The 26,058-nt window shown below is 50.9% G+C and overlaps 1 protein-coding gene and 1 long non-coding RNA gene across 2 annotated transcripts; one reads left to right on the forward strand and one right to left on the reverse strand.

Moving 5' to 3' along the window:
- Positions 1 to 6,400: 6,400 nt before the first annotated feature.
- LOC144370931 (uncharacterized) lies at positions 6,401 to 11,781 on the reverse strand. Its single transcript, XR_013431055.1, has 3 exons — positions 11,305 to 11,781; positions 7,397 to 7,580; positions 6,401 to 6,573 (listed from the first exon to the last, which is right to left on the reverse strand). It is a non-coding gene; the product is annotated as an uncharacterized LOC144370931 (long non-coding RNA).
- Mlycd (malonyl-CoA decarboxylase) lies at positions 10,524 to 25,356 on the forward strand. Its single transcript, XM_078032738.1, has 5 exons — positions 10,524 to 11,118; positions 18,161 to 18,273; positions 19,317 to 19,473; positions 21,956 to 22,105; positions 24,302 to 25,356. The coding sequence occupies exons 1-5, from the start codon at positions 10,576 to 10,578 to the stop codon at positions 24,833 to 24,835; spliced, it is 1,497 nt and encodes a 498-aa protein (XP_077888864.1). The 5' UTR covers positions 10,524 to 10,575; the 3' UTR covers positions 24,836 to 25,356.
- The last annotated feature ends 702 nt before the right edge of the window (positions 25,357 to 26,058 follow it).

Genomic DNA, 26,058 nt, shown 5'->3' on the forward strand with positions numbered 1-26,058 from the left:
TTCTAGCTATTTTGGAAAAACCTGAGGCGGAACTAAACCTTTAGCTGGGGGCTTGCGGGGGAACACTCCCCCTGGCCTGCATCTGCCAGAGATGATGCGTATCCACCCACAGACCCCACTCCTGTACTCTGGGGAAAGCACTCCTTCCACCTCCAAAGCCAGACACGGGACAGCACAGAGCAAAGGACTCCTGGGTCAGCCACCCGTCACTGACGCCCCAGGAGGAAAGACAGACCCCAATGGTGGTTCACCAAGGAAGCCCAGCCTGGAAGGGTGGCGAATGGCTTAGGCTTTTGCTCTGCTCCTCGGGCCATGGCTGCCTGGATGGGGCTTCCTACCTGCTTCCGAAACTGGATACAGGGTGGCAGGTGCTTCTCAGCCTCTGCGGGTCCCTCCCTCCCAGCCCCTGTGAACGGGAGACGGGAGAGGATTGTGCAGAGCTGGGACCTGCTGGGACCCGATGCAGGGGCCTGCCTTCACAGCTCACAGGTAGACAGCACGGAGAGAAACCAAGTCACCAAGTCAGTAGAGCAATGGCAAACCTGAACAAGCTCGCAGACTGAGGCAAGGGAGGGGAGGGAGGGAGCTTGGGTGAGAGGGACCATTCCCCAGAAGGAAGGAACCGCGTTCCAGCAGATGCCCAGAGCTGGGAGGAGCCCGGCTGCTGCAGGGACTGAGATGCTCAGCTGCAGGAGGCCCTGGCAGGGCCAGACAGAAGACTGTGCAAGGAGACAGGCCGGGACACACAGGGCCACGCAGGCTACGGCCGGGAGCCCGAGTCTGATTTTGAATGCAGTGGCACACCATCCCCTGTTCAGCTGAGAATATGGGACTCGTGGAGATTGGGTAAGACTGAGCCACTTGCCGGGCGCCCAGGGCAAGCGGATCTATCCCCCACAAACAGGTGCCCTTGGATCTTGGCGAGGACACAGGGAGACGGGGAGCCGTATTTAGCATCGTTATTAAGGCAGAAAACGTGCACTTTGATCAACACCAGAAGCAACCGCTTCTGGACTCTGAGCTCTCTAGAAGCAGGGTTGGGCCTTATCTGTCCTTGTCACCAGGGCCAAGAGCTGGCACAGACAGACACTCCCCAAATGGTCCCAGCATTGAACTGCACCTGATAGAGGGCAAAACTTGGTTTTCAGGACAAACACAAATTCACAATAGCTCACGGTACACAGAGAAACACGGGCTCTTCTATTCTGTGCAAAACGGCGAGGGGGAAACTTGGCTTGTTCACACGGAATCCAGCCACGCTCACTGGAATTTTTTTTTTTAAATCCAAGCAACTCAAAAATATATTTAAAATACAGGGTTTTCTTTAATCCATTACCCAGAAATTACCACTATTAACATTTTAGGAAACTTTTTTCCAAGATGCTTTATTTTTAATGAAAATATAGTCATGGTCTAATGTTTGGTAACCGGTTTTGTAACCCATGGCAACATCTGATCAGCCACCGAGTGGGGAATGAATGCCGGAAGGGAGAGAAAAAGACCGGTGCTAGCAGACCCCCCGTCCCTCCCTCTCTCCCTCCCCAGCAAGCATAAGGTCCAACCCCACAGAGTCCCCCCTCACTGTCCAGCGCTTCACGTACAATACCCCAGTTAGGGTACCGTCGCCACCTCTCCTCTCAGAATTGGACAGCGAGGCCAGAGCGGCCGAGTGGCTGCCTGCAGTCCAACAAGCACCAGGGGGGTCCAGGGTTGAACTCGGGGTGGAAGCAAGACGTAGCCTCTCTCCCTTGAGCACTGAGCCCCTGTCCTGTCCTACAGACCAGACAAGAGCCGGGGAAGACTTTGATCAGAGACTCCTCGTACTTTTCCTCGTGTTATTAAAATGCCACCCCTTCGGGGAAGAGTTGTTCCTGTTGTTTTCTGACAAGGCGACTAAAGCTCAGAGAGGTTGAACAATGTGCCTGGAGTCTCACAGCTCATAAGCCGCCGGGCAAGCGGTTCAACCTCACCTGCTGACACGGGGGCTGACGTGCAGTCTGACAGCTCAGGCTTGCTCCCTCAGCATCACCACCCACACGGGGGCCCAGCACATCTGGAAGATCTTACCAGAAAGAAACCCACCTTGGGAGTGTCCACACAAGACCAGCAGCACGTCACAGGAACTCTGCTGGGCAGCCCTGGATAAGTTGCTTGTCTTCTCTGTGCCTTAGTGAACTTACCCATTAAAAAACATAGCCTGCCTTCCAGAGTTGTGCGCATCAAATGAGTGAGTTGGCATACGGCGGTTAGGACAATGTCTGGGACCCAGGAAGAGCAACACCAAGCATGAGGATTATGTGCTCCCAAGAGAGGCCACAGTTGGATCAAAACATCACTCTCCCCGCTGCATTTCTTCCTGGAGCAAACAAAGCCAAACTTAGAAGGCCTTGGCTTCCTGTGGCCGTTGTAACAGACGACAACCAACTCAGGGGAGATTGGGTGAGACTGAGCCCTTAGAGGCACACACATGGTCTGGACGCCAACGTCCCCACGCTAGTCTGGACCAAGACATTGTCAGGGCTGCTCCTTCTGGGAGATCCAGGGGAGAATCTGTGCCCTTGCCCGTCACGGCCCCTAGAGGCCGCTCGGGTGCCTTGCCTGCCGGCCAGTCCTCCTCCCTCTGCGCACAGCCTCTCTCACCTGACTCTCCACCTCCTCCCCACACCTGGGGCTCCCAAGTCGGCTGAGGAGCAGGCTTAATGAATTCCCCTTCGCCACATCCCCTGACACCCACAGGCTCCACGGGTTAGGATGTGCACCTTGGGCACGTCCTTCTGCTGACCACAGAAGGGTACCTGAGGCCCCTCCCCCAGCTCCATTTGCCTCCCCTTTGCTGCCCCCCATCACAGCCCCAGCTCCCTGAGCAACAGGCCTGGGACCAGGAGGGCTGGCACACAGCGGCAGGGAGTGAACACAGGAAGGAAGAGAGCCACGGTCCCCTCCCTGGCCTTCCGGGAGCCCAACGCTGGGAGAAGACACACAGAGGAAGGGAGCCGGAAAACAGTTCCTGGGTGGGTTGACACCCCGGGGGAATGTTGTCCTCTGTGGTCTTTATAAGTAACTTGGGCAATTCAGGTAAAGAGGACTATTGGCCTGCGTCAAAGAATTCCCTACGGCGTGAGGTCTGTGCATGTGAGAAGAGGAAAACCTGTGACTCCCCCAACCGCTAGGTGACCGAGAAGACGGCGGCACTTCAACCCAACTGAGTGTCACGCAGCTCCTAAAGAGGGTGATGGCGACGGTGACTAGTCCTGGGGCATGCTCGAGACGTGATGGGGAGGGAACAAGACAGACAGCCTGGTCACGGCTCTGGGAGATGCACGCCCTGGGCAGACAGCGCCAGGACCTGAGGACTGAACGCAGGGGCCCAAGGTGCCACCGTGCTGGGCTCACTTTCCTCTTCCCAAGGCTTTCTTGGATGCTGCTCTGATACCTCAGGTAGACACCTCGTGAGTGAGCTACCCAGCCTACAGCCTTGCCTGAAGACTGCCCCCACCCTAAAGGGCGAGTCCCCAACAGCTCCACCGGCCCTGCGTGACTTACAGGCCAGCCCGGTCCCTGGACACCAGGACCAATCAGATTCTCTCTACTGAGTGTTTGAAGTTGGACAGGAGAAAGGCCAGCGCCCTGGGGTGGTCTTTTTGTCTTTTAAGAATAAATGTACCCTCAAATTCAACATTTTAATTCTGTTAACGTGTTCCGTTCAGTGTTTTTAGTCTATTCACAGCGTCATGCAATCATCACCACCGTCTCGTCTCTCCTCACCCGCACAGAAAACCCCATGTCCATTGGCAGTCACGCCCCGACCCCACCAGGCCCCTGCCAACCACTACCTTCCTCCTAAACTGGACTTGCCCCAGCTGGACAGTTCCTGTAGACAGAATCTTACAACAACACGTGGCCTTTTGTGAGTGGCCTCGTTCACTTAGCAGCCCCACTTCCGGGTTCAGCCATGTCACCAGGCGTAGCGCCGCCTCACTAGTTTTTATGGCCAAATAATATTCCACTGCATAGGCAGAGCCCATTTGGTCTACCCCTTTCATCTGTTGGTGGGCATATGGGTGCTTCTGCTCTTTGGCTATTATGAATAATGCGGCTATGAACATTCATGCACAAGTTTTTATGGGGACATATGTTCCCAATCCTCCCGTGTACCTAGGAGAGGAACTGCTGGCCATATGGCAACTCGACGATTAACTTTTTGAGGCCCTGCCAAAGCATTTCCACAACGGCATTATCACTCAGCATCCCCACCAACAGTGCCCGAGGGTTTCCATTGGTCTAACCCTCGCCAAGGGTTGGAAAACCGCAAACCCGTTTCCTATCACAGCAGCTAGCGGAGGCCAAGGGGTGTCTCCGTGGGGTTTTGATTTGCATTCCCCTAGTGACTAACGATACCAAGCACCTTTTCATTTGTTTATTGGTCATTTACATATTTAATTTGAAGAAGTGTCTATTTAAAAGCTCTCCATTTTAATTGGGTTGTCCTTTTCTTGTTGAATTATAGGAATTCTTTCTATATTCCAGATACTAAACCCTCACTGAATTCCTGACTTGCAAATATGTCTCCTTCTCTTTGGGATGTCTTTTCACTTTCTTGATGGTGTCCTTTGATGCATGAAGCATTTTGATTTCGATGAGATTAATCCATTTCTCTTTTTTGCTGTTTATGCTTTTGGTGTCATAGTTAGGAAGTGGTTTCCTGATTCAAGGTCATGAAGCGGTACACCATTTCCCTTCCAAGAGTTTTATGATTTCAGCTGGTACATTTGATCATGACCTTTATGAGTGGTGAGAGGCCAGAGCCCAACTCATTCTTTCAGTTGATCATGGCACCCCCACAGGGATTGACCACCTGATGCAGGTGAACTTCCCCCCGAGGCTCTGCCAGAGATCCCACCTGAGATGGGTGTGACCTGCCAAGATGTCAGTCGACCTGCTGCCTGCCAGACACTATGAAGCAAGACTCTGCCCTTGAAGCCTTATCCCGGACTTTGATGTCCCCCCTCAAATAAACCCATCTTTTCTTTGTCTAGTTCCAAAGCCCATGTAGACTAGATCTATCAGGGGCTTCGCTTTCGTAAATATATTTCTGAATATTTGTGTTTTGTTTTTCACTAAGTATTTGAGACTTTAAGTTTTAGGGTGGCTGACATTCTCCTGGGCAGGAAGAACCCCCAATGAAAACCCCCACGACCTTGGACTTTCTTTTCTCACACAACCCCCTTACCTAAGACCCCCCCCCCAAAGAAGGAACCCCCGAATCTGGACATGGTGGCTCCCTGAGCCCATCACCAAGTCAGTCGTCACACACCTTGCCCAGGAAATCACCGCAGGGCCGAACCTCTGGGTCTGTCCTCGGGCTTCAGCAGAGCGTGGCTTCTCCTTCCCCTGATGACCACGCCGGGCCCACTGAGGCTGACACTGGAGCTGCCACTCCACGATGCTACTCTAGAACCCAAACTGCTGTCCACCTGGACCTTCTGCTTTGACAACTCTGCTGAGTTGGTTGTCACCTCATCTGACAGTGGCTCGTTGACTCTGCATTCATCTTGTTCTCTGTGCTCGTGGCTCAGCACCCTGTGACCGTTTCTTAGTCTTCCCATGATGTGTGACTTGAGAGTTGAAGGTACTGGAAATTAAGTCTGGGCTAAAACAGCCTGTGCTTGCCTGGCTCGTGACCTCCAGGTGACCCACAAATGTTCAGTGACCTTGTGGAGAGACACGAATGTGTCTAGTCCATGCTGATGACATGGCTCATGGTGTCTTGGTGCCAGAATGTCCGAGACAGAACCCTCTGTCCAGGTGTTGCAGCATGAAGACCCTGGGGTAGCTCTTCATGAGGACAGCCTTAGCTGTCTGGCATATCTGGTCTCATGGCGTAGGAGGAAGCTACATTTGGCTCCTCGTGGGGCAGGGACACAGATCACCCTGGGGGCTGCTGGCTTCTGAGCAGACCGGCTCCTCTCCAGAGTCTCCTCTAGCGCTCGTACATGTCCCTCTGCTGTTTCCTGGGAGTGGACACTCCTGCCTTTCCCCAGGAAGCCGAGGCCCTTTCTCAGGGGTCCCTTCTCACTGGTGTGGGCATTTGCTTCAAGTACAGTCCTCAGCCTCTGGGCCCCTCCCCGGCTCCCTCCCTTTCTAGGTGATCTCTCCTTCTACTCTTCTCTGTACTCAAATCTGTTTCTGTTGTTCAGCTGTCAACTGCCAATCTCTGCTTCTGCCACTCACGCCCTTGGTTCTCTAGACTGCCACAGTCCAAAAGTGAAATTCAGAAAAGTTCAGTTCACAAGAGCATCAGAAAGGACATGGCTACCTAGGGAGGCGAGACCAGGAGGTGGGGAATGGGCAGGACACCCTCGGAGGAAACCCAAGACCTGAGCAGACCGAGCAATCGTGGTTCACGGATGGGAAGATTTAATTGTTAAGACGATAATAGCCAGATTCAAAGCCATCCCGGCCACAATGCTCACTGCCCCTGGGCTTGATGGCACATGCTGTGATCCCAGTTACTCCGAGGTTGAGGCAGAGGGATTGCAGGTTCGAGGCCAGCCCCGGCAACTTAGCGAGACCCTGTATCAAAGTGAAAAATAAAAAGGGCTGGGATGTAGCTCAGCGGTAGGGCCCTGGGTTTAATTCATAGAATCACAAGAAACAAAACAAAATTAAACCAACTTAAAAATTCCAGCTGCCTCTCCCCCCGCCCCCCGCCAACCCCCAGAAATAGAAAAGCTGATCCTAAAGTTTCTCCTAAAATTAATAGGGAATAAGACCAACGCCATTTGAATAGCCAAATTGATCTTTAAAAAGAACAAACCTGGAGGACTCACGTTGCCTGCTTTTGAAACTTATTACAAAGCCTCAACAATGTGGTCTGTCAAAAAGACGACGTATAAACCCCTGGAATAATGCTGAGCATCCTGGAACATTCCAGCAACTATGATCAGTGGATCTTTTTTTTTTTTTTTTTTGTACCAGGGATTAAACTCAGGACACTGCTTTACAAAGTAGAGTAACAGATTTTGACACCGCCTGAAAACTGCAATTCTACACATCATGGAGTAACCAGAGCAGGGCCCGGACTGTTCTGCACATAGACACAGTCAACAGGGACGTGAACCCCTCGGCCTCTGTGATGGTTAATTGGAATTGCCAACTTGATGAGATTAAAAGATGCCAATGATGAGAGGCTTATGGGTCTGTCGATGAGGGTGTGTCTAGGAACGACTGGCATGTGGGATAGCCAACCGAAATGGAGACCCTCGCTAAGTGTGGGTCGTACTGTCCGACAGGATGATGGCTTGAATGCAGTAAAAGTTGGAAGAACAAGGAAGCAGCAGCAGATGCAAGAGGATTCTTTTTGAACCACTGCTGAGATCATCTGAGGATACATTACCTCGCACTTCTTCACTCTTCCAAAGCGGACTTTGCCGGTGATTCTCCAGGGAGTTTCAGAAGCCTTCGGACTAGGGTTGAACCGTTGGTCTCTCTTGTTCTGAGGCCTCAGCCTCCTGGACTGTGCAGCCACTGGTTCTTCCAGCTCTCCAGCCTGCAGACAGCCACTGGGGACTATCCAGCTTCTAGTCACGTAAAACAACCTAATAAATCCCTTTTTTATAATTATACTTCCTGCTGATTCTGTTCCTCTAGAGAACCCTGACAGTACTCCCTCTAAGGAAAGATTCCATATTTCCATGAGTGGAAGGAAGTCCCACCGTGTTCCTAAGGCTGCCTGCAGTTTTGCCGGCTGGAGACCTCCATATGTGCTATGGCTTGGATGTGTCCTTTGGAATTCATGTGTTGGAAAAGCAATCCTTGAAGTCTTAAGTTAATGCTATTTGGAGAAAGATTATCAGGCAAAGTAATGAAGGTTTGACAACACCAAAAGAGTGGGACATTAATACAATGGACCTTCACCAGAAGAGGAGGAGAGACCTGAGCTAGGATGCTGTGTCTCATCACGTGATGCCCTCTGAGACTCTGCAGAGTCCCCAGTAATAAGAAGGACCTCACCAGGTGTGCTACCCAATCTTGAGCTTCCCAGCCTGAATAGACCTTTATTCCTTATAAATTACTCGGTCTGTGCTTTTAAATATTACAACAGAAGACAGATGAAGTGAGTATTAACATTCTCTTCTGCAAATGTGGTGGTCCAGGAAAAGGGGAAGGAGGGGAAACGGAAGGGCACTTAGGCCTCACTTCCTGCAGGACCAAATAATGTGGATAACTGTAATAACTGAAAATTATTTAAAAAACAAACTCTCTTTTTGTTACTCACGCAGTTGTTCAAGGGCATGGTTTTCCATCAGAGTGGCGCTCTCCCATCCCTGTCATCTGCTGCCTCTCACCTCACTGACCTCAGAATTCCCGGGAAAGATTGTGTGGGACACAGTCTTATCTTGGGTCAACAGGTTGTTTCCTTTTGTACACATGAAAATACAAACCCACTCCAAAGTATGTTAGTTTTATTATTTGTAATAATTTAGCTAGAACCCTTTGGGCTCCTTACTGCTTTGTTCTTAACATGAATTCTTTCATTTAATCCTCACCAGCCTGTGGGATAGGTTTTACCACCATCTGTACAACTCATGGTGTGGAACAGCCTTAAAGAGCTGGCAAAACCCACCCAAGGTTACTGGGTAGTAAGTGGCAGGCACAAGTACATAGCCATGGTCTTGGGAGCTGATGGTTTTTATTAGTCTGCCATCCTGCCTTCCTGCGCTTGCCTCTGTAGATGTCACTGCTCCGGACAAGTCTCCCCAACCCCCTTTCTCTGTTTCCTGTTGCCTCAGGAGAGGATTTTTGATTCTGAGATAGCTAGTCCTCACCAGAGATGGGCAGTCCACCTCAGCAGCACCTCTTCATTGGGACCCAGCTGTTGTCCTGGTATCTGTGCCTATCTCATGAGCCTGCTGATTTGCTGTGTTGTTCAGTGTCCTAGGTCTGATCAACCTGTCATTAACCCACACAACAGTCAGTTACTTATATGTAAAACTTGTTGGCTGGAGTTGGCATTTACTGCAAAGCTGTGCTCCACGGAGTCTATGTGTGATCACTAAACTACAATAAATTAAGTTGAGAACCCACTGACATTTTGATTTGCATTTTCTTCTTAGGAGTGAAGTTAGGCACTTCACGTATGTTTAAGGACCATTGTTATTTCCTTTTCGGTGAACTCTCCGGTCATAACCTTTCCCTTTTTCCTCTGATGGGTGGATAATCTTTTCACTTAGTGCTTTCATCCATATTAGGGAAATTAACCTGTGGTACATCCTATTAGTGGCAAATATTTCTTCAAGGCAGTTTTTAACCATGAAGAACCTTTTTTGTTAAAAAAAATGTACTTAAATTTATCAACCTTCTGTTTCATGGCTTCTGTTCTGCTTTTCTCACTCAGATTATTCTCTGCTAATATTTGTTTCAGTTTTAAGAGACAAAAATGCTTAAACCGTATGGGATTTATTTTGTATAGCCTGAGGTTAGAATCCAGCTTTGCTCTTTTTCCTAAGAATCATGTTGTCATCAGTGATTTTCCCCCATGATGTGACACCACATAATGATATCACATGGTGTGTTATCACCAGCATTTCCGTGTCTCTTTCTAGACTTTGTTATGTTATGTTGCATGGATGTTTGTTTGTATATTCCATTTTAATTACTGTAGCTTCATGAATTAAAATATCTGTCCAATATCACCCCTAGCCACCAAAAAGTAACAGCGTCCCTGCTGGCTACAATCCTCACCAGAAGCAAACAGATGAGTCCCATGTGGCCTCTAAGGAAGGAAAATCTTTCCAACCACCTAGCTCAAGAGAGTAGAAAAAGCAAAAGCTTTGGAATCACAAGACAAGGGTCAAACCTAGGCTTTGCTTCCCACAGGGGAGCCTGGGCCTCATCTATAAATTGGATGATATAGTGAATGTGAGGATAAATGCATAAACTCTGCCATGTCGGGAGAATTTGGCATTTGTTACATTTCTGTCTTCTTATTTTCCTCAGCAGTTCAGCACAAAACACACTGTAACTCTCAACAATACATTTTAGCCGAGGCAGGGTCCTGAGGTGGAGGGGAGCAGATCCGAGATGGGGCGGGTCCAAATCCTCCTCACACTCTCACGGGCCTCGCGGAAACCCCCTCTGCCATTAGCTGTGAACCTGAGCAAGTCCCCTGTCTCTGTGTGACCTGAGACTGATGGTTCTTGCCTTCTAAGGGCCCGGGAGTCTGCACGCGTAACGCGTCCCCGGGTGACTCTGCTGCACCCAGAGGTTGGAGGGGCTCAGGACTGGAGGAGAGAGGCGTGTCTGGTGGGGTGGCAGCGGAGAAGGCGACTGTGGCTAGCCAAGGGCCACTAGCAGCCGAGGTGGCTGCACGGTGGGTGTCAGGCGCCAAGGGACCGCCGTGCCCCCAGGCCCTTTGGCTGCACTTGGCTTCCAGCCGCTCGCCCCGCCCTCCAAGTGGCCAGCGCCCCGCCCCGCCCCAGCCCTTGGCCAATGGGGCCTGCGCGCGCCGGAAGCCGGAACCGGAAGCGCGGCGGCGCGGGAGGCCTTGCCCCTCGGCAGCTGTCTCCTGGCATCATGAGGGCACTCGGGCCGGGCTTGTCGGCGCGGCGTCTCCTCCCGCTGCGGTTTCCCCCGCGGCCGCGGAGGCCGCCCGGGCCTCAGCTGTCGAGCGGACCGGTGGCGGCGGCCGGCGCCCTGGAGCGGGCCATGGACGAGCTGCTGCGCCGCGCGGTGCCGCCCACGCCGGCCTACGAGCTGCGCGAGAAGACGCCGGCGCCCGCCGAGGGCCAGTGCGCCGACTTCGTGAGCTTCTACGGCGGCCTGGCCGAGGTGGCCCAGCGCGCCGAGCTGCTGGGCCGCCTGGCGCAGGGCTTCGGCGTGGACCACGGCCAGGTGGCCGAGCAGAGCGCCGGCGTGCTCCAGCTGCGCCAGCAGCCGCGGGAGCCGGCCGTGCTGCTGCAGGCCGAGGACCGGCTGCGCTACGCGCTGGTGCCGCGCTACCGCGGCCTCTTCCACCACATCAGCAAGCTGGACGGCGGCGTGCGCTTCCTGGTGCAGCTGCGGGCCGACCTGCTCGAGGCGCAGGCCCTCAAGCTGGTGGAGGGGCCGCACGTGCGGGTAAGGCCCTGCCCGGGCCGCCCCGACCCCGGGCCGCGGGCTCCCGGCGGCCTCCCAGTGCAGCCCTCCTCTGCCCGGGTCCTGAACACCCCCCTTCGCTCGCAGTTACAGCCCCCAAACCCTGCCCCTTCCCGCTTTCTGAGTCCTTGCCTAGGCCCTGCGCGCCCCTGCGCCCTCCAGCCGCACCTTGCAGGCCTCAGGTGTAAAGTGTTATTAGATAGCTTCCGCGCCGGTCCACCGTTGCGGAGGGCAGGCCACCCGGCATCTGGTTAGTGTCGTCTATGAAGTCTGTTTAACAAGTTTCGTGAACAAGTTTCAACGCCAGGCGCCCTTTGAACACCTGACAGTGTCAGCACCTATAAGCCAGGTGAGGGGGCAGGCCTGCAGCCCCAGATACTTGAGAGACTGAGGCAGGAGAATCATTTTGCCCAGGAGTTCAGGGCCAGCCTGTGCGGTGTAGCAAGACCCTGTGTTTAATGAAAAAAGAAAAAAAAAATGGAGGCACCCACTACATGTAAGGCATCCTAGGAAGTTCCACAAAATTCACAAAGATGGGTAGGATTGAAGGGCAGTGCTGCCTCCAAGCCATGGTGCCTTCCAGCCTTCTCTCTGTCCCATAACTTTGGAGAGGGCATGAACTCACTGGCCCAGCCCTGAATATGACAAAGTCAAGTTATTCTAAGTTGCCTTCTTAAGGTAGTCAGGGTTTAGGGCAGTGAGTCACGTTAGATGCAGGTAAATACTTTGAGACTTAAATAATTGACCTGCAAGATAGCCTAGAGTTGCGGATAGTCCTTTTGTGCTCTTCATATTAAGTGTTGAGGGAACACTAACCTGCCCTTTTAGTGAATGAAAAGTATCTGTTTCAGAAGTGTCTGACATTTTGACCTTTATTATGTGTTTTTTAAATTGAATGGTTGAATGACTGCCCTGACATTCAACAAATCTGTAAAGTTGGCATAACAGTTGTTACTTTTGTTCCCTCTTAGGTGAGTGATGCACAGAGATAAAACTGAGATTGTGTGACTTATCCAGAAACTTAACAAATATGTCTGTGATTACGCCAATCCAGGATTCTCTGCACTACGCATTACCATCACTTTTGGCTACTTAGCCTCAGATATATACATATTGGATGTAGTTAAGGATAGGATTAATTTCAGAGTGATAACGGTGGCTATGATTTGATTTCTCATGGTAGCTGGTTAAATGTTACCAAGGGGTTACAAACCTTTGATCCTAAAATTCCCGGATTGGGAATCCCCAGTTCCCAATCACGACTCATCACTCACGATTCTTACTAAGTTAACCATGTTCCAGCTCAAATGCACTCTGCTGTCTGAACCTCCATGGTTCACACTCTGCAGACACAGTGTGCCCCCCATCCCACACTAGATAAACATTTTCCTGAAAAGTGGAACCTTGTCTCGCATTTCTGGCATAGCAAAATGATGAATGAATGCTCGAGACAGAGCCCTGCATGCCCCAGCATAAGAATCTTCCGGCACACTGATCATTCACCGTTGTCCTGAAGTCATACTGCACTGCCAGCTGTCAGAGTTCTGAGCCTGGAAAAAGCCAAGAAGGACTTGGAAGTCTGCATAGGCACTGCATTTAACTGTCAGTACTGAAGTCTGTTAATTCTTTCTCCTTTGCTTTACATAATTACATACATTTTTTAAATCCCCATCATTTAAATCATAGTTTTCTTCTATCCCTAGAAATTGTCAATTGGGATTCGATATTATGAGCTAGCCCCAGAATCACTTTGTGAGCACTGTCTTTTTTTTATTAGACTTCCTTTTTTTTTTTTTTAATAGTTTGATGTGCAGTAAAACTGAGCAGAAGGTACAGAGTTCCCAGTATACCCAGCTCTCACTCATGCACAGTCCCCCCAATTCCTCCCCACAGAATGGTAAACCTCTACATACAGTTCATGGCCCTGCATTGACATGTCCTTGTCACTTGGGGTCCATAGTGCATTAATGTGCTCTTGTGGGTTGGGTGTGTAATCCATTTTTATCCTATTTCTTTTACTTCATTGAGGATTTTACAGCTACATTAAAGAGGCAACTCAGCTTTTTACTCATAGCAGTTAAACATTAGAAACCATGAAAAGTCTTAGAGCAGGATCCCAGATCCCCAAGCACCTTAAATGCTGAGTGCTCAAGGAAGAGCAGGGTGCTCACTCCTTGGTTTCCCCAGATCTCAGCATTGCTGGTTCTATTCGCACTGCCTGTCACCCAGGCGTGCAACTTGCATGACCCCAGTTGACTTTTGGACTTTCTGAATAAGGTCAAGTGAATGTGCCCTGGTTAGGGCTTCTGTGGACTTTGTCCTAAGCCTTCCTGGAGTGCATCCAGGTCACTGTGTGGCCCATCTATCCAGGTCCTTTGTTTACTGATTCGCTTTAGAACAAGTGGCATCTGTGCACTTCAGTGATGCTAACCCTGTGTGATTTACAGGACGGAGGGTCTACAGAAGGAGCATGGGATGAGGAAGTGAGCCAGGCTCTGGTTCCGTTATTGCCATCTGTTTGTTAAGAGAGATGATTTGGGGTGATTTTTGCCAAGTCTCTTAACTCCCCTGGACCGTTGGCTCCACACTGAGGTGAGAGATTCAGTTGATGGTCAGTGAGCTCAAGGTCAGCCTGCTTCTTTCCCAAAAAGTCCCCTGAGGGATTTATTAGAGCTTTGCTAGAAAATGTGGTCAACAGATGAGGTTTGTGGAGAGCTTGGTCTCCTGGAGGGCTGGGATTATTGGAGGTATAAGCACCTAGAAGACTGACTTTGCCATTGCAGTATATCCAGCATGAGATCCAAAGGATGTGGGCAGTATGGGGTCTGTTTCCTGGGATATCTGAAATCAGACAAGATTTCTTTTCTCTCCCTTCAGGATTTTTAATCCCTTTAAATGTAAGTTCAGAGTCAGTTTCAAGTGTCCTTGCACCACTTTGAAAATTTTAGTGGGGCCAAGGTCAAGTTACTATCTGTGTTGTGCTTTCCAAGATAGCACATCCAGTACATGGAGAAGGACGTGAACATGGCCTGTGTTAATCTGAATCAGAAGCATCAGTGTGTCGGTCTTGGTTCCCAAGCGGCACTGCTGTGGTGGAGTCATCTAATGTGGATTTACGGGATTCCTTGGACCACAAGTTATCGACCTTCGTGGGCTTACTCCAAGAAAGGAATTATAGTTGTTTTAATAATTAAGGAGTTTGTAGGAAAAGGACTTGAGACTGTTCTTGATGTCAGCGATCACAAAACCCAAAATGTTAACCTGTGGGAAAGGGAAGGTGAGCGGCTCTGAGGGAGCAGCTTCATTACAGCAGGAAGAGCCTCCCTCTGGTCCTCGATTGTTCTCTGGTAAAGTGTTTTTCTGTTGACTCCGGAGGCCCCCAGGGTGTGTGGGTTGGTGGCTTTAGTGGAGATGAATCCAGCTCTGCAGGGTCTTTCCTGGGCTTTGGGCTCCAGAGTCACTCAGGTGGCTCCCTTGGAAGGAGTAGAGGCTTCAGCTGGAGAGTGGGCGCTCCGTGCTGCCGCCTCCTGGTACAGCACCCTGAGTGTCCAGCTCAGCCCCGCCAGCGCCTGCCCCTGGGCCTGACCTGTGGGTGCGGGGCTTTCTGTTTTCTCCAGAGACATTTCCAGAGTCCCACTTGGTTGAGGACTTAGTTGTCTTCGAGATCAAATTCCAGTGAAACAGTTGAATCCCCCCAGGCTGCAGGAAGGTCTGGGCAGTGGGAGATACTTGAGGGCGGTTAGCGTGTAGATCACAGGAAGGCCTTGCCATGGGCAGTTTGGACATGGAAACCGTGGTGGAGGGAGGCATGGCTACTGGAATGGGGGTAGTGCTGTCAGACTCTGTTGGCATCCCACCTGGCCACCCCTGCTGTTGTGACCACCAGCTGTGCTGGACACAGCTAGGCAGCCCTTCTGGGCAGGCTTCCCTGCTGTGGTCTGCATAGTACTCCCTGTGCATCCTGGGACACTCTGTGCCTAGCTCCACTAAGCAAGAATTAGGTGGGAAGGTTCGTGGAGGGTGGGGGTGCAGCTCATGTGATTTGGAGTAGTACCCCCTCTGAGCCCTAGCCTCTGCCTCCCTTCCAGCTCAGGGCTTCTGAGTGACTCTTCTTCACATACCAAAATAGGCAGATCTTAACAGCCAAGAACTTCAGAGGAGAGGACAGGAGACAACTCTTCTCTGCTAAAGGAAAAGCTGGCTGGTCGTCCTGATGGCGTCATCCAAGGAAGCACAGAAGGACGGAGCTAGCCTGGCTTGGGCGCTGCTTGGTGCCCCGGCAGCTACACTTCCCGCCTGGCCTGGTTATAGTGAGGCAGAGGAGGTTCTTCCTGGCCACCTGCCCGTGGTTGGCTCCGGCTGGAACAGCTGTGGTGGTAGAAGCAGGTAGTGGAGACTTGTAACCTTCCACCTAGATTCCAGCTCTGCGTCCAGCATCACATGTTGTCGCTGTCAGCTGCCCAGAATAGAGTGGAGAGCCCTCAGAGGAGGAATTTCCACCAGCCAAGCTATTTCTTTCATAATTAATTTCAAAACCAGGGTTTTCCAGCTTTTTCCTGTCACAGATATACCGGAAATCTAATACATCTTCCCCGAGCTCAACCACCCGCCTCCTGACCGTTCAGCAAAGATGCTGGGGTCCTGAGCCTCAGGAAGCTATATGAGATTTTATTAATATGTGGGCATTTTGAGGAGGGGTCTCTGATTTTAACACATACTTAAGAGTATGAAAGGACCCCAGGAGAATTAAGAACTATTGTAGTCAGTTTTATAAAGAGCCGTTGAGCTAGCAAACCATCTCTTGCCTCCCAGCCTGCTCCTTCCGAATCACCTTTCCTTTCTTCTCTGGCAGAGCTCACAGCTGAGTAGAGGAGATTATGTTATGGAATCTAGAGTTACAAGGAATTGCAAGGAGGAGCCGGCCCCACCGCCATCTAATGCCTGAATCCCCCCCTGGAGCAGACTCACCCAGCTAGAGCCCTCCTGTGCAGTTGCTCCAGGGCTGAGAGCCCTTTGCCAGGAAGGACAGCCTTCCTTATGGTGAAGACAGTCCAGATCTGCTGTCCGTGACTGCTGCTGCTTGGTCCTAGATTAGCCCCCTCCCACCCTTGTGGGGTCACAGAACAAGCCCAGCCTCCTCTGGGTCCTAGTACTTAAAAAAACAGACTTCCTATTCTGAAAAATCATGAGCCACCAGCCCATGCCTGCAGCTTTTGCTCAGGTGACAAAGTTCTGAGGCCTTTCATCTTGTAACAGAATTATTGTGCAATGGTGCTGTGAAGTTCCATGACGGTTACAAGACTGGTCTTAGACAACGTCTATCACTTTCTTGTGAACTCTGTACAAAGTTTTGAAAGATAATTTGGACCAGATGCACTAAGATACTCTGTCATTTAATAATAGTGTTCAGTGTGCCTGTGAGTAGCAGAGATCAAAGTAACAGTTTGAATAATAGAGAAGTTACTTTTTCAGGTCCAAGTCTAGGGACAGCTGATCTGCTCTGTGGTGTATTCAGTGAACCTCCACTTCAGTCTTGTTGCTCTGCCCTGAAGACCCATCGCCAGTGTCACCTCATGGTCCAGTATGGCTGCTCCCACACCAGCCACCACAGAGGAATGAACAAGGGAAAGGATAGACAAAGGACATGCTCCTGCCATCTCAGTGTTCCCCAGCCTACTGCAGGACTTGGCCAGAGCTCATTCACATGGCCGCCCCTGGTGCTGTGCAGTCTATTCTGGACAGACACGGATGTGCCTAGCTAAAAATGTGGCCTCTGTTAATTTGGAAGATGGAGAAAGCAACTGCTGTGAAATAATAAGCTGTGTGGGCCACTGTTGGCACCCTCTTCACTGTGGCAGGCAGAAGCCTTCTACAGTTACATGTCCAGCCCTGGTCACTTTAGGCCACACTGAACTCAGATCCTGCTCCAGCCCATGTGTCTCTTCTTCTGTTCTTGCTTGAAGGGTTTCAGTGCAAAGAGATCTTTGATGTCAACTCAAATCATTTTGGAAGTAGAACTGATATAAATAAATGAAGCAAAATTAGAAGAATTTCATCAAATCTAAAATACTCTATCAAATACACTGTTACTTTGTTTTTCTCTATTTATTCTAGTCATTTATACATGACAGCAGAATGCTCTTTGATTCATTGTTCATAAATAGAGCACAATTTTTCTCTGGTTGTATACAAAGTAGGGTCATAGCATTTGTGCCATACATGTACCTAGGGTAATGTCCGTCACATGCCACCATCTTTCCTATCCCCATACCTGCCCCCTTTGCCCAATCCAAAGTTCCTCCATCCATCCAATGCCCCACCCCCCATTATAGATTAGCATCCTGTTATCAGAGAAAACATTTGGCTTTTGGTTTTTGGGCTGGCTTACTTAACATGATATTCTCCAACTCCATTTACCTGCCAACATCATAATTTTATTCTCTTTTATTGCTGAGTAATATTCCATTGTGTCTATATGCCACAGTTTCTTTCAGATACACTGTTATTGTAAATCCCACTAAGGTGGAGAAAAATGCTGGCAGGTAAACAGTGACCCAGCACCTTTTGAAAGGTGTTCAGATCTGAAGGTGTGTGTCTCCAGGTGATGAAATAGCATCCCTGGACCAAGTACTTGTTCCTCTCAGAAAACAAGGTATTGCACTCTTCCCTGCCATAGAATGTTCTGGAGGGCGCAGGCTCTGTGAAACCTGTTAGTGTTTGTCCTGTTTTATATACTTAGTTGTGTTCTCTGTGATGAACAAATCGCAGTGTTTTATCACTGCGGCCAGCGTGGTTCAAAGTGAAGGTTTGCATCCGGAGGTCTCGGTTGTCTTCTGCAGAGGGAACTGGGGCTGCCTTGGCTGGAGATGGGAGTTGCACAGAGGTATTGCAGACGAGGCTGCCCAGGGCATCGCCTGGCACTGTCCTCCATCGTGCATGATCAGCTTCATTCACTGTGCTGACAGGGACACAGAGATGGGCTCCTTCTGCTGTCCCCTGAGGACCCACTGCCTTCTCCTTTCAGGAAATGAATGGGGTACTGAAAGGCATGCTCTCGGAGTGGTTCTCCTCAGGGTTCCTGAGCCTTGAACGGGTCACCTGGCATTCGCCGTGTGAGGTGCTGCAGAGAATCAGTGAGTGAGTATGAGCCGCTTCTCAGACTGCCGCTGAGCCTGGGTGCATTCCTCTGTGTCCTGTTTGATCCCACAAGATTCCACACGGTGTTCACGGGGGTCATGGCTGTCACTGCATGTGGGGGAGGGGCAGAGCACAGAAAAATTCATTAGTCCTCAGTAACCTGGGTCTTGTTTACATCCTCGTGTTTAAAGCCAACAGGCCCATTCATGGCTTCTCAAGACCCTGTTATCAGAGTCGTGCAAACTCTGGACCAAGTGGTTGTGTTAGTAATCCAAACAGCACGCACCCAGTTGTTAAGTCCCCCTGGGATAGAACCTTTTGGTAAACTACAACATGCATGGTCACAGTGTGTCCAGGACAGTGTCACTCAGTCCTGTGTCATGTCCTGCCTGCATTCCATGCTCCCATGGAATCTCAGGCTCAGAAAGGGTCCTGCTGTTGAAGCCTAAGTGACTACAGTCCCTGCTGTGGTTCACATGCCAAAAACAGTCATGGAGAGGCTGGGAAACAGGGCCGAGGGGCACAGCACAGGCAGCCGCTTCAGACTGCGGGGTCCCCAGGACAGAGAGCTGCACAGCAAAGCAGCAGTTAGATTCTGTGTTGAAACCTGCTGTAAAAATGCCTCCAAGAGCCTCACTCACTCCTCTCAAGATTGGAGTTAAGATTCAGCACACAGGGCTGGGGATGTGGCTCAAGCGGTAGCGTGCTCGCCTGGCATGCGGGCGGCCCGGGTTCGATCCCCAGCACCACATACAAACAAAGATGTTATGTCTGCCGAAAACTAAAAAATAAATATTAAAAAAATTCTCTCCTCTCTCTCTCTCTCAAAAAAAAAAAAAGATTCAGCACACAATTTTGTATGTAAAGTGGTCATTGATGATAGTTCTTCTTGGTGCTGTTTCACATTAAAATGTTTGTCTTTAGATTTTTCAGGAGTCGGTTAGAGCTCTATTGAAAGAGCTTGAGTAACATGAATAGCAATCAGCAATTACTGTTTAATGTGAAAATTGGACACTCATTTCATCCCTGTTGTCCGTTGTCAGGGCTGAGGCTGTGCACCCTGTAAAGAACTGGATGGACATGAAGCGGCGCGTCGGGCCCTACAGAAGGTGCTACTTCTTTTCTCACTGTTCAACCCCGGAAGAGCCTCTCATCGTCTTGCATGTGGCACTGACCAGTGACATCTCCAACAACATCCAGGTACCTGCAGTTGGTCACTTGTGGACAAGATAAGCATCCTACAAAGTTCCTTAAGGTTTTTGTGTGTTTCCTTTTTTACTTTGGTTGGATCCTTTATTTCAAGAATAATTTGTTTGAACTTTTGGGGACTTTGTAATTGGGTGGACGCAATCTCCAGGGGTGTGTTGCAGGGTGCAGGAGTGAGCAAGGCAGGTCCAGCTCAGGGAGAGTGCTCACTGGCTATGATGACTTTGAATTAAGAAGTGGAAACTTACAGGGTGATTCTGTGAGGCAGAAACGGGTGAGGGGTGGAGAGGTAGAGGACAGACGTGTGGTTGAGCTCTTCAGCCTTGGGTAAGGGCCGGTGGGGAAGTGAACGGTGGTGCCGTCTGCCTGACGTGGGCCCAGGTGCTGCTGGAGAGTGGCAGGTATGGGAATGGAGTTTGCTTCCACTTCCACATCATGAGGCACGCTGGGCTTCTGGAGGGGTTTGGCAAGAACTTCTGAAACAGGGCCCGTGGGGCAAGAGACCAGTGACTGCACTGCAGGGTCTGGAGGTGGGGAAGGAGGGGAAGGGAGTGTGAGAGCCCGGGCTTCCACAGGAAGGTGCAGTGAGGTGGGGAATAGCCTGCTGGGAAGAGGAATGGATGGAAGCAGACTCTGCACACAGGCAGTTTCCTAGTCTAAGAAGTCAGAAGCTGAGTAGGGCAGCCAGGCACCTGTACTTGACTGGCAGGAGGAAATCCTGCAGGACTTTGTGCTTGAGGGAGTCGGGAGGCTCCTGCACTCTTGGTGAAGCTGAGCATTCCAGGTCCCCTCTGGGGATGTTTTAGCACCGGTATTAAAGTGTCAAATGTACCCTTCTGCCTGAAAATTCCACTCTAAGGGACCTGAGAGTCTGGGTAGCTGCTCATGTACCACTGTTCGTAGCTGTGGAAGGCCAGCAATGGCAAGTAACTGCCCTTCAATGAGGGGTGGCCAGAGAGCGGTGTGTGTGGTGGGCTTGCCTGGCATGGGCGAGGCCCAGGTTCCATCCCACAGAAGATGGTATGTAAACATAGTGTATGCATACACACTGGATTTCTATGCAAGTGTGTAAATGTTGGTGTAGGTTTCTGTTTCACCTGGAAAGCCAGCCTGGACTTAGACTTGAGTAAAATGTTCAGGTTGCAGAAGAGGATGTGGAACGTGGTCCCCTTTATAATATTCACAACACCTCTTGAGCACGTCCCCTGTGCCCGTCCACCCATGAAACATGTTCCATGTGTTATTGCTCAGAACACTGAGTTAGGTCTTATTATTATGGGCCTCACTTTAGACATAAGAAACGGAAGTTTAGGGAACATCAGTAATGTACCCACAGTGACAGAGCAAGAAGGGGCCAAAGAGGGATTCAGACACAGCCCTGACCTGACCCCAGGGAGAAGCGCCTCCCATACTCCAGGCCAAACACCCCGACTTCAAGAATCAAACGACCTGGAAGAAGTTAAATGGCTTCAGTGTATTCCTCAAAAGCAAGCTGGTGTGCCCGCTTCAAAGCAAAACAAAAGGCAGCTGCCACCCGCTGTTCCACTTTACCAGGTGACCTTCAGGCTGTTAGGGGTCAAAAAACCCTGCAATTAAAAATGAGATCTACTGGGTGGCCACACCTACAGTCCCAGCTGCCCCGAGGCTGAGGCAGGAAGATCAGAAGCCCAGGCTCAGCAACTTAGCAAGACACTGTCTCAAAATTTAAGATAAAATAAGAACTGGGGATGTAGCTCACTGGTGGAGCTTCCCTGGGTTCAATATCCAGTACTCAAAATATATATTAAAAGTTCTAAAAATAAGAGCCAATAAAATCAGATTTCAGCTAAGTGACATTTCAATAGAAGTCATTTTTAGATTGTATTGTGTATGAGTGAATGTGTTTCCATTTAGGAAAAACAAGGATGTTGGCAAATGATCACAAAGGTATATAGAAAAGCCATAAAAAGACAAGTTTCCAAAAAAAAAGAAATTATGTTGGACTGTAAGGGACCTCCGGGAAATCTGAAAAACTGGAGTTGGGAGAAATGGAGCAAAAATAACTGAAGGTAGAAAAAATCAGGCCTTTGAAAGAAAATCTGAAGAAATTGGAACTCAGTAGCTGCAGTTGGCCCTGACAAAGCCTCAGTGTGTGACCTCTGGGTGTTACGGGAGGATGGGGAACAAGTTCCATTTTGTACAAAGGCCTGAAAAAGGCAAAAAGGGGCCTAAATTGCCACAGCAAAGCTTTCCTGGGAATTCCAAAGTGGCAGAGTGACCCAGGCTAAGCAAACAGCCGAGGAGCTGGAAGGGGTCTCCTGAGAGTTCCCAGAGCGGAGCAGACTGGAGCAGGCCCGTTAGTCTTTACAGCCAGAACCTGCATCTGGCGCCAGGCCTCTCAGCACTTTGATTCTCTGAGGCTCTTGTGACACAGGCGGGTGCCATGTGAGCTGAGGCGCCACCTCTGGCTTCTCAGAGCCACCTTGGTGTCTTCCAGGCAATCGTGAAGGAGTGCCCCCCCTCGGAAACAGAGGAGAGGAACAGGATCGCCGCTGCCATCTTCTACTCCATCAGCCTGACCCAGCAGGGACTGCAAGGGGTGGAGCTGGGCACCTTCCTCATAAAGCGCGTGGTCAAGGAGCTGCAGGTGAGTGATCCTGGGGGTGGGGCGGTCCTGATGGGCCCAGATCCTTCCATGTCTCTCAGGACCCAGGCTGAGAGAGCTGAAGGAAGGGAGGAGCAGAATAGTCCCAGGACCCCGAGACTTCGGGAGGTGGGGGCAGAGCTGAGAACAGGCGTCCAGAGTGGCTTCTTGATGGGCTGCAGGTGCAGACGAGTTCTGAGGACCTGGCTCTCCAGGGAAGCCTGGCCTGGCTTGCCCTGCTGTGACTGCTCGTGCTGTCTCTCTCTCTCACACACACACACGTACAGGTCCTCCTTCACTGTCAGCTATCCCAGACCAGGTACCAGCACGGTCTTCCTAGCCATGCCTGACCTGTCCTGTCCCTGCCCGCCCACACTGTCCAGGGCCTCTGACCCCTGACATCCCACCAGCGTGGGCTCTCTCGGGGTCTGTGAGAGTGCTAAGGTTAGACCAGGCAGCGTAGAGGTCAATGCTTTGGCTTGGTGTTGGTCTAATTCCCTTCTTCTTGTTGCCTGCAAAGGCCACCGGCTGTCCTATGGTGGACACACTCAGATGACCTCTGAGTGCAGCTTTTCAAAACTGTCTCTCAAGGGCTCGGGTGACCTCCAGTGAGTGGAATCTAGGTCTTAGGTTAAATGACTGGATTGCTAATGGCTCTGAGCGTGCTGTCCTCTGCCTGGGTACTCTTTGCTCCAGCACAGGCTGTGGTGGCAGATGCTCCACCTTCAAGGATGGCAGCTTGAAGTTCAATATTTTACACGCTTCATGCTACAGTCCTAGTCAGTTTTAATCTAAGAACTCAGCCTTCAGTTTGGAACGGCTTCTTTATTGTCACTATCTGCCACTTTTCCCCCAGAGGTGTTAACAAGTCACATATGATAATATAAGGCTTTTCTAGGCCTTTCTTCTTTGCTGTTGGTATTATGAGTAGGGCAACGAGGAGGACACTGAGGTAACGAGCCAGTAGCAGGGAGAGCAGAACCAGGGCTCTGGGTGATGCACCCGAGACTCCCTGTGGCCTCGGAGCCACCTGACAGTAGCACTGTGAGCCAAGGGTCCTCAGGGACTCTCCAGGGAAGCTGCTTCCCTTCTGCACAGAAGGTCTCCAACACTGGAGGCCCCTTCAATGCCCAGAGAAGGGAAGATACTGCATAGTCTTACCTTTTAATATTATTCTGTCATTAAAATTGTATTTTTTAATTTCAAGTGACAATTAGAATGTTTGTGATATACTGTGTTAGATGGAATGTAGGATCAGTGTCTTGTCCCTGTAAACATGAGCAGAGACAGGCCAGGTGTGCGAGGCCATGTTAGGCCACTGAGAGTCGTGTCCTCAGAGTGCTGGAGCACCGAGGCTTGCTTCTCTTCTTTCATAAATTTTAAAGTCTTTTTAAAAAAAATTGTAGTTGTATGTGGGCAAAATACCTTTATTTTATTTGTTTATTTTTATGTGGTGCTGAGGATCAAACCCGGCACCTCGTGCGTGCTAGGCGAGTGTTCTGTCGCTGAGCCACTATCCCAGCCCCTCTCCAGCCCTTTTTAAATTTTTATCTTCAGATAGGGTCTTGCTAAGTTGCTGAGGGCCTAAGTTGCTGAGGCTGGCTTCGAACTTGCAAGCCTCCTGCCTCAGCCTCCTAAGTCTCTGGGATTACCAGTGTGTACCACCATGCCTGGCTATCATTTTAATAATGACTGAACCAAGTTATGGTGACATACATACCCCACCTGCCCCTCCTGTCCCCCTAGTTATAGCTGGGCCACCACTTAGATGTCACTTGGTGCTTGTATACCAAGCATCAGACCAGGCTCTGGGGCCACAGTGGTCTCCCAGGAGAGGGACATGGTGCAGTAGAAGGATGAGGTCTGTGGTCAAAAACTGGACCATGTTCCTCATGAAGGGGTGTCTCAGATTTTATGCAAGCCCCCAATCCTGGCCTCTGTTTTGCAATGTGGCAAACGGATGGATTGAAACCTGGCCTAGAGGCTTGCCTTGGGGTTTCAGATGCCTCTAGGGCCTGGCAGACACCAGCTTCCTAATGTGCCTTGAAAGAAGAAAAATGTAGTAATGCACATCACATGTCACTCTGCCGATTGTGCAGCAGCGTTCAGAGCTGAGAGGAGTAGAGGGTGGACGAGGGACCTCACACCACCTGCTGAACTGTGTGTTTTCTCTGCCTTCTCTCACCCACCTGCACGCAGAAGGAGTTTCCTCACCTGGGGGCATTTTCAAGCCTGTCACCTATACCTGGATTCACCAAGTGGCTTCTGGGGCTTCTGAACTCACAGACAAAGGAGCATGGGAGGAACGAACTGTTCACAGATTCAGAGTGTAAAGAGATCACCGAGATCACTGGTGGCCCCATCCAGGAGACCCTCAAGGTCATGCTCAGCACCAGCGAGTGGGTGAAGTCAGAGAAGCTGGTGCTCGCGCTCCAGGCTCCCCTCATGCGGCTGTGTGCCTGGTACCTGTATGGTGAGAAGCACCGCGGCTTCGCCCTGAACCCTGTGGCCAACTTCCACCTGCAGAACGGGGCTGTGATGTGGCGCATCAACTGGATGGCTGACAGCAGCCTCAGGGGCCTCACCGGCTCATGTGGCCTCATGGTCAACTACCGCTACTACCTGGAGGAGACGGGCCCCAACAGCATCGCCTACCTGGGCTCCAAGAACATCAAAGCTTCTGAGCAGGTCCTCAGCCTGGTGGCCCAGTTCCAGAAAAACAGCAAGCTCTAGGCACCGGCCTCCCACAGCTCGGGTCCTGCTCAGAAAAGGGTGGTCTTTCAGGTGGGTCAGGTTGCAGATCAGAAGGGCCTCTGAGGAAAACCACAGCTGTGCTGTGTGGCCTGCCCACAGCAGGGTGGCCCGCCAAGCCGTGCCCCAGCTGTCACTGTGCTGGTAAAGAAGTGCTGCCAGACGGAGGTGGCAGAGGCAGGTGCTGAGGCCTCTGCTGCTGCCCAGGGCCAGTCCTTGGGCCTTACAAGGACCAGGGCAGAAGGCCCCAGTGAGAATATAGTCTCCTTTGGAGCTTGTAGAGCATAACTAGCCATTTCTGTCCACTGGGTACAGGGGGATAAAGGGCTAAGGGAAATTCTGAAGCTTGTGAAGGTATGGGACTTATGATTTGCACAGAATATAGTAAGTTAATCACTGAACACAGATGCTGCTGTCGAGGCCTCAGTGGGGTGTAGCTTTCAAACTACAGTGATTCAAGTTCATAATGAACCGAATAGTAAAGAACAGGTTTGTTCTGTAAAGCTTTAAATGTGTTTACTTAATGTGGTTGTCTTTAAGATTAGAGTCCTGGCCAGGCTGGACCAGCTCTGAGGTGTCAGCTCTGCTGCTGTCTGAGCCAGCTGTGGGCAGCACGGTTGGGAGGGGTCTGGGAATGTGGGACCAGACCACCATGTGGGAAGAGGCCGTCGCAGCCTGGGGGTGGGGGCTGTATCTGAGCTGGTCTGTGTCCCGCATCTGTGTGCACAGTGCCCTGGCTCTTCTCAGCTGAGCAGACAGGCCCCTGCCCTCCTTGCTCCTCCAGCCCACCGCAGGTCCTCTGTCAGCCCCACCTGGGTGTGTTGACAGCAGCAGATGGTGTGGTGGTGCACCCTGGGGGCAGCAGTCTGGTGCCACTGTGCCTTTTATAGCATTATAAGAGCCCTGGACTTTGGAGTGGCTCACAGGCTTATCGTCCACAGTCCCTGGCACCTGCCGCCTCCTTCCTAAAGGCAGAACCCTCTACAGCAAATGTCCCCAGCCCCTCGGTCACCTGTAAAGCTGCCTCTTCTCACCGTCATCCTTCCCTCAGCTACCCATCCTACCCTCCACTCCGGATGCCACGGAGGGTCTCGGGTCGGGTTCCTGCTCGCTGCTTCCAGTGGTGTTGTCTCACCTGCCTGGTCCCGTTTCTCCTGTGTGAGAAGGAATAATGGCTGCATGGGGTGGGCTGTGGTGGCACTGCA

Source organism: Ictidomys tridecemlineatus, chromosome 15, assembly GCF_052094955.1.
Source record: "Ictidomys tridecemlineatus isolate mIctTri1 chromosome 15, mIctTri1.hap1, whole genome shotgun sequence".
NCBI lineage: Eukaryota > Metazoa > Chordata > Mammalia > Rodentia > Sciuridae > Ictidomys > Ictidomys tridecemlineatus.

What these genes read in the sequence shown, in the direction of transcription:
- Mlycd (XM_078032738.1), top strand. Translation starts at nt 10,576, where the DNA reads ATGAGGGCACTCGGGCCGGGCTTGTCGGCGCGGCGTCTCCTCCCGCTG. An exon ending in TGGAGGGGCCGCACGTGCGG is followed by an intron (nt 11,119 to 18,160) that starts GTAAGGCCCTGC and finishes TTCTCCTTTCAG; the next exon opens with GAAATGAATGGGGTACTGAA. An exon ending in GTGCTGCAGAGAATCAGTGA is followed by an intron (nt 18,274 to 19,316) that starts GTGAGTATGAGC and finishes GTCCGTTGTCAG; the next exon opens with GGCTGAGGCTGTGCACCCTG.